Raw genomic sequence first — 6215 nt, 5'->3', positions numbered from 1 at the left:
CAGGCTGTAGGGCAACGTCGTGTGCAATCATATTGCAGATGGCCGGCGGGCTGTGTGACACAGCGGCGGGAGATTGTCGAAAGGGAACGTATCGATTCGCGCGTCCCTTGCACCGAAAAGTTGATGGTGCCATGCTCGGGACTGGCTTGTGAGTGACCAAAAGGACGGGATGCTCTTGATGTTGTCCGATTTCCTTCCGCATGGGAGGCATGGCTCATCTCTTCGGTGAGAAAGCTTAGCTACAGGACCGTCATTTTGACGATCTTTCGAGAGCACATGGCCACTGCGGCGAGATGGTGCAAGCCAATTGACCACTGGTAGCAGGCCCAGCGTGGGCAGTGCGCTGCAAAGCATTATTAGTTCAAGGTGGGGGAGGCACATTATGCTTGTTTCCAGGCAAGCCAGGTTGCTTGCGACATCGCCTCGGGATAAATCACCAGCAGCGAGCTGGCGGGGCTTGGCATTGATTCCCGTGAAAGACTCGAGAGGCGTTGAAGACGTTTGTGTAAGAGAGTAGGTATCCGTGTCCGTAGGTATACTTGCACATCGTGTGGCTTGCGTCTAAGCCGGATTCGAGAACAGGGCGGACGGGTTGACAACGGTTCGTTGGGTTTCCCGTTTTGCATCGCTCAGATGGTCCATTGTGATTCTGGACCGCGAGAGCAAGAACCATGTCGAGGTTTGATGTTGACGGCGGCCAGGGATGTCATCTGTCATGTCTCACGACGAGCCCAGTCCCAGCAACTACGCGGGGTAACTCAATGGTCGGTCTCGAAAGAAGCTAGAACGCGACGACAAACATCAACATGTATCTGCTCCGAAAATGCGGGCGTCAAAGCGCGAAAACAAGAGCTGGTGTAGATATTGAGGTACTGTTCTCGGGCTACTAGCCAAATGCGAAAAACGAGGCGAGCAAAAAGCTCATGAACAGGGTAAGGTAGAAGGAGGAGACAAGTTCAATGTGTCAGAGCAGGTGTTGCGTAAGGTAGACTTGGGATGGCATTGGCATGCGCAGCAATAACGCCATGGCGCCAGCAGTAGCCCAAGCCTGAGGCCAAATTTGACTTCCTTCGAGTCGGGAAACATGCACAGATACGTTTTTTCTACACACGCAAATCGAGAAAGACTGGGGGAGTAAGTTGCCAAAAAAGAGGGAAAGAAAAAGTCCGAAGTTTCCAAGTATAGCCGTACCTTACGCTGTTTCTTCAGACGGTACGGATAAGGTAGTTTTGATTCAAAAAGTACCTCACAGCAGTAGACTACCCCACACCTCCCATTGCAGTGCATCAGTCCGACTCCGATCCTCTTCCTCTTCCTCTCCTCCCACCCTACCACTTCCTACCACCCTTCCCAGTCTTCTTGGTTGCTGGGAGGTCCAGCCGCCCCCAACTCCAAACGTTTACTCGTCTAAGGTAACCTAAAGAAATCCCCCGTCAAACTCCCATTCACCTCGCTTCCTCACCCTACCCGGCTTCCACGCCTACATGCCGCTGCAGCATCATGCAGCGAGCTGCACCGTCGGCGCAGCTAAGTGGCGCTGGGATCGATGTACCTGAGATGAGTGACTGAAGGGTCCGAGGGGGAGTAAGAGAGAGAAAAAAAGGGAATGGGGAAAAAAAGGAGGGAAAAGACTGGCCGATTCGTTCTCTCCGTCCATCGACGTCCACACTACCCAAAGCCCGACGGGTCACAACTAACCATCCCCAGTCACCAGTCAGACGCTTTCTGGTATAAATCTCTCTCACTTCGCCCACCAACTTTCCTACCCTTCTCCCGTTCCTTCCCCAGTATAACAAATCAGTTTGTACACCAACTTTGTAACCTATCTTCTTGTTCTTGGACTTCAGTTGCAACAGATCTTGTCCTCTGCTATCCTGGAAAAACGGACGGCACGCTACTTCTGAGAACGAAAGTAGCGAAAGGCTCTTCTCGTCGCTGGACACTGACCAGTCGAACATCATCACTTCTCTTCTCCTCTTCTCTGCTGTGCCATTTCAGGGCCTATTCCAGTCCCGCCGGACCTGTGGTGAGCAACGCTTGTCTTCTGCACTTGGCCACTTGACAAAGTCTGACGTCGTCTCTGTAACAGTGTCGTTCGGTCCATCCACCACCAGCTTACGTCGCTTGATCGCTGAGCTCATACACACACGACACCTCTCTTCCTCTTCGCCCTTCCCAATATCATCATGATGGCACACCAAGAAGACACCAAGCACTCACATCCCGAGTCCCATAACACCACTCTGCGCCATCCTGCTGTGGGCAACTACTCAGAACATCGTAGTCCGCAGTACAAGGTCTCCAACGAGCCTTCCTCATCCATCGCTGACCGTCGAGTGGCCCGCAATATGTCAGGCTCCGAACCAACATACACCTCGGATGTTGAAGTCGATGGGGGCTTCGACATGATCTCTCATCACGAGGTCACTGCCTCCAGGACTTCCTCGGAGACAACCGGCTCTGAAGACACTGTCCTCAACTCGCTCGCTACTATAGCGATGGCTACAGCCCCAATCGTCCCTGGTTCCGCCTTGACCATGGACAACATGAACCTCCTTGATACGCAGTTACCCCTTGGGAACGTAAGCACCTATCAGTGGCTTTGGGGTCAGCCGTGCCCTGGTGGCTTCGACATCAAGGACAGCTCGTCCAAAGACAGCATGAAGGTCCACATCTCGCACTCGCGTGTGAGCAGAGCTACAGATAGCTTTGAGAACGAGTATGGCATGGCCAACCATTCTTCCGAAGCTTTCATCACTTGCGCCGGTGACTGGGCCGATGTTGCTGCCGGTCCTGCCCCCGCGGCACTTCACTTGGACATCTAGTGTGCTGGTCTGTTCAGCTTTCCTTCTTGTCCGTTACGGCTTGCCAAATACCTTGCATTTTCAGATTCCCTTCCGTTCTCCCCTATCCTCGTGCCATGCCGAGGCCTTGAGGAAGTCCGGGCAATGGAAGAGATGGCAAACGGTCGATCTTGGCTTTACTTCGGTTCCTTCTCTCATTCGCCATCAACATGGCTCGGCACTTCTCTTTGATGATTGAATCTTTGGTCGATGGATGTTGTTCAATGTCGCTCGCTACTTGTTCGTTTAGCGTTTGGTCGATTTGACGTCGGAATTGTTTGGATGAACCACGGTCGTTTTTCTGGAGGACTTGAGCCGCTCGCCCCTCTTCTTGTACACAGATGCACATTGGGTGTACAATTGGAATGCCAATCATTGATCTACGCTCCCATCCTCGTCATCGTTGCATTATCTCCCGTGACCAAAGTCTCATTAACCTAAACCCCTCCCCACCTACCCAGGTCGTCACCGACCCCAAGATCTTCCCCAGGCCATGGCAGTACCGATGGAGTGTACCCATGCGGGGAAGACAGCGGACCCGGCTCCAGTGCGGGACGTGGAGAGACGGCGTCGCATCGCATGGGACGAACTGCTCAGTCTCATCTCCCGCAGCACCCACTTTCAACTCTGATCCCCAATTTTCCCCACGGCATTTTCAATTTAGCCTGAACTTCAACCGGGTTGAACCCATTTCTTGCCATTATCCAGCGTTCATCAGGTTCCGCGTTGCCGGATGCCCACATAGCCAACGTTGCAATGGAAATCCCCAATTGGAGAACCATGTTGTATTGAGGGGCAGGCGACTTAATGAAAGCACCGAATTCCGTGTTCGAGTACTCTTTATAAAGCTCACGATGGCCCCCTTTTTGATTCGGGCCTAGGAGCAGTGGATCTGGCAGCCAGCACTCGTTTCTCTGTAGCTCACCACGATGATGATCGCCTCCCTCAAGACGGCCTTCGCCGCCTTGCTCTTCCTCTCCCCTCTGGCAGAAGCACGCCCTCAGCATCCTGCGCGAGGAGATGAGAGGGAATGGGTCACCGTCTGGGGAACAATGCCTCAGCTGGTCGAGCCGGCTAACTTACCCCCCGCGCCATTTGTGAGTTTTCTTTCTCCTCGTCCTCAAAGCGCAATGGTTTTTCTCAGGAGCGCCTCCCTAATTCTCCCGCCCAGAACGAGACAGGCCGAGTCTTCCACGACGCGACCCTCCGCCAAACCGTCAAAGTCTCTCTCGCGACCTCGACTCTCCGCCTGCAAATCAGCAACGCCTTTGGCGGCTCAGACCTCCCCATCACGGCCGTAACCATCGCCCGGACGGCGAACAACACAGCCGGCACGAGCGGCGTCGACGCCGACTCCCTCCTAGTCGTCACCTTCTCGGGCAGCGGCGGCTTCGTCGTGCCCAACGGCGCCGTCGTCTTCTCGGATCCGATCGACCTCGCCGTCGAGGCGCAGTCCATCGTCTCCATCACGATTTATCTCGCCGACGGCCAGACGACCAACAGCATCACCGGCCACCCGGGCAGCCGCACCACGTCCTTCCTCAAGAGCGGGAACCACGTCGCGGACCAGGACCTCGCCACCACCGCTGGCAACGCCACCGCGACGACGACGACGGATCACTGGTACCTCATCAGCGCCCTCGAGGGCTGGCTTCCCAAGGGCGCCTCAGCCGTCGCCATCGTGGGCGACTCCATCAGCGACGGGCGCGGCTCGACGACCAACGCGAACAACCGCTGGCCCGACCGCCTCCTCGCGCGCATGCAAAACGAGTCATCCACCAGCGCCATCGCCATCGTCAACGAGGCCGCGGGCGGCAACCGAGTCCTGGCGGACGGCCTGGGTCCCAACGGTCTAGGCCGCATCGACAGGGACGTCATCGCGCAGTCAGGTATCAAGTACGCCATCGTCTTCATCGGCGTCAACGACATTGGCACCGCGACCAACACCACCGCCGCGCAGGAGGCCGTGGGCGACCGGCTCGTGGCGGCGTACGACCAGATGGTCACGCGGCTTCACCGGTTCGGCATCGCGGTGTTTGGTGCGACCATCACGCCGCTCACGGGCGACGGGCAGCCGTACTCTGACCCGACGAGGGAGGCGGCGCGGCAGAGGGTGAATGAGTGGATTCGGAGCAGCGGACGGTACGATGCCGTGATTGACTTTGACGCGATTGTGAGGGACCCCGCGGCGCCGGAGAAGTTGAGGGCCGAGTATGATACGGGGGATCATTTGCATTTGAACCCGGCTGGGTATGAGGCCATGGCTGCTGGGATTGATCTCTCCATTTTTGAGAAGTTCAAGAATGGGGTTTCTGGGATGAATTAGGGGAGGAATACCGTGGTCTGACTGCTCGGTGGTGAGATGGGGTGATGTAAGTGAGTCAGATAGAGACCGTATATAAGCGAATCCAAATGTAGAAGCAAAAAGTCAGGTTTTTCCGAGGAGGATTCGTCAGATGGTTGGCTGTGTACGTGCAACTTGATGATTGGGTCGCATGTGTAATTGGCTGGTGATAAAACACGTACTGGTTGCTTGCCCAAGAGAGGCCTTCCTATCACGGGTAGCAAACGCTGTAGAATCAGTAAAAAAATATGAGTCTCGGAAGGAGAATCTTCATTCCGAATGCATCCATCAACACCTCTGCCACTAAAGAGTAAATTTCAAATACCCAGCAATCAGTAGAAGGAGTGAAAGGAAAGGGAAGAAGAAGGGGGGGGGGGGGTAACTAACCATATATCTCACGCCCCTCAGTCGACCCGAACTCTGACTTCATGGAAGTATTTGTTTTAACTTAATCACTTGACCGCCTCGCACACAGCTTGACCTGACCTCGCCGACCTAGACGGGCGCTGCGGTGTTGATGATGGAAAACGAGGTTGGGACGGGTTACATACCTACCATAGGGGCGTCTGTCCGTGACGGGAAGGTCAGGGGTCAGGTGAGCTGAAGTTTACTGTTGGGGGAAGGAGGTACGAGGATGTGCCTTCTTCTTTTTGTGACAGTCTCTGGGTATGGACAGGTTTCCAACTTTTGGGTAAGTTTGGGGGAAACGATCTAGTCCGATTGACATATGTACCATTTCTACCTTGGGTACACTTTACTATCAGTCATAATTATGAAGTCAACTCACGACCTCCACAGCATGGACAGGACCACCAATTTTGCTAGAGATTCTCCGTCATGCCTGACACGTGGTTTAATCACTCCATATCAAAACATAGGCTCCAGAGACAAGTTGAGTTACAATATTGCATTAATTATCAGAGAGGTTCCTGCAGTTCAAGCTAATTTTCCAATATGTACAAAGAAGATTTAAGATAATAATAAAAGCCGTATCAGATATCAGATATTCATCAAGGGTGCTCTAGACT

General features: G+C 54.2%; 2 protein-coding genes across 2 annotated transcripts; both read left to right on the top strand.

Annotated features, from left to right (window-relative positions):
* Positions 1-2186: 2186 nt before the first annotated feature.
* Positions 2187-2825, top strand: CCOS01_13781 (uncharacterized protein; the record flags this gene model as incomplete). The annotated part of the gene is made up of 1 exon (XM_060461926.1): positions 2187-2825. The coding sequence occupies one exon, from the start codon at positions 2187-2189 to the stop codon at positions 2823-2825; it is 639 nt and encodes a 212-aa protein (XP_060307646.1).
* A 947-nt stretch (positions 2826-3772) lies between these two features.
* Positions 3773-5169, top strand: CCOS01_13780 (GDSL-like Lipase/Acylhydrolase; the record flags this gene model as incomplete). Its single annotated transcript, XM_060461925.1, has 2 exons — positions 3773-3940; positions 4015-5169. The coding sequence occupies 2 exons, from the start codon at positions 3773-3775 to the stop codon at positions 5167-5169; spliced, it is 1323 nt and encodes a 440-aa protein (XP_060307645.1).
* Positions 5170-6215: the final 1046 nt, after the last annotated feature.

The sequence above is a fragment of the Colletotrichum costaricense genome (genome assembly GCF_030867565.1).
Source record: "Colletotrichum costaricense strain IMI 309622 chromosome Unknown Scaffold_18.1, whole genome shotgun sequence".
NCBI lineage: Eukaryota > Fungi > Ascomycota > Sordariomycetes > Glomerellales > Glomerellaceae > Colletotrichum > Colletotrichum costaricense.
Note: the sequence above shows the minus strand (reverse complement) of the source record. Positions and strands in the feature narration are given on the sequence as shown.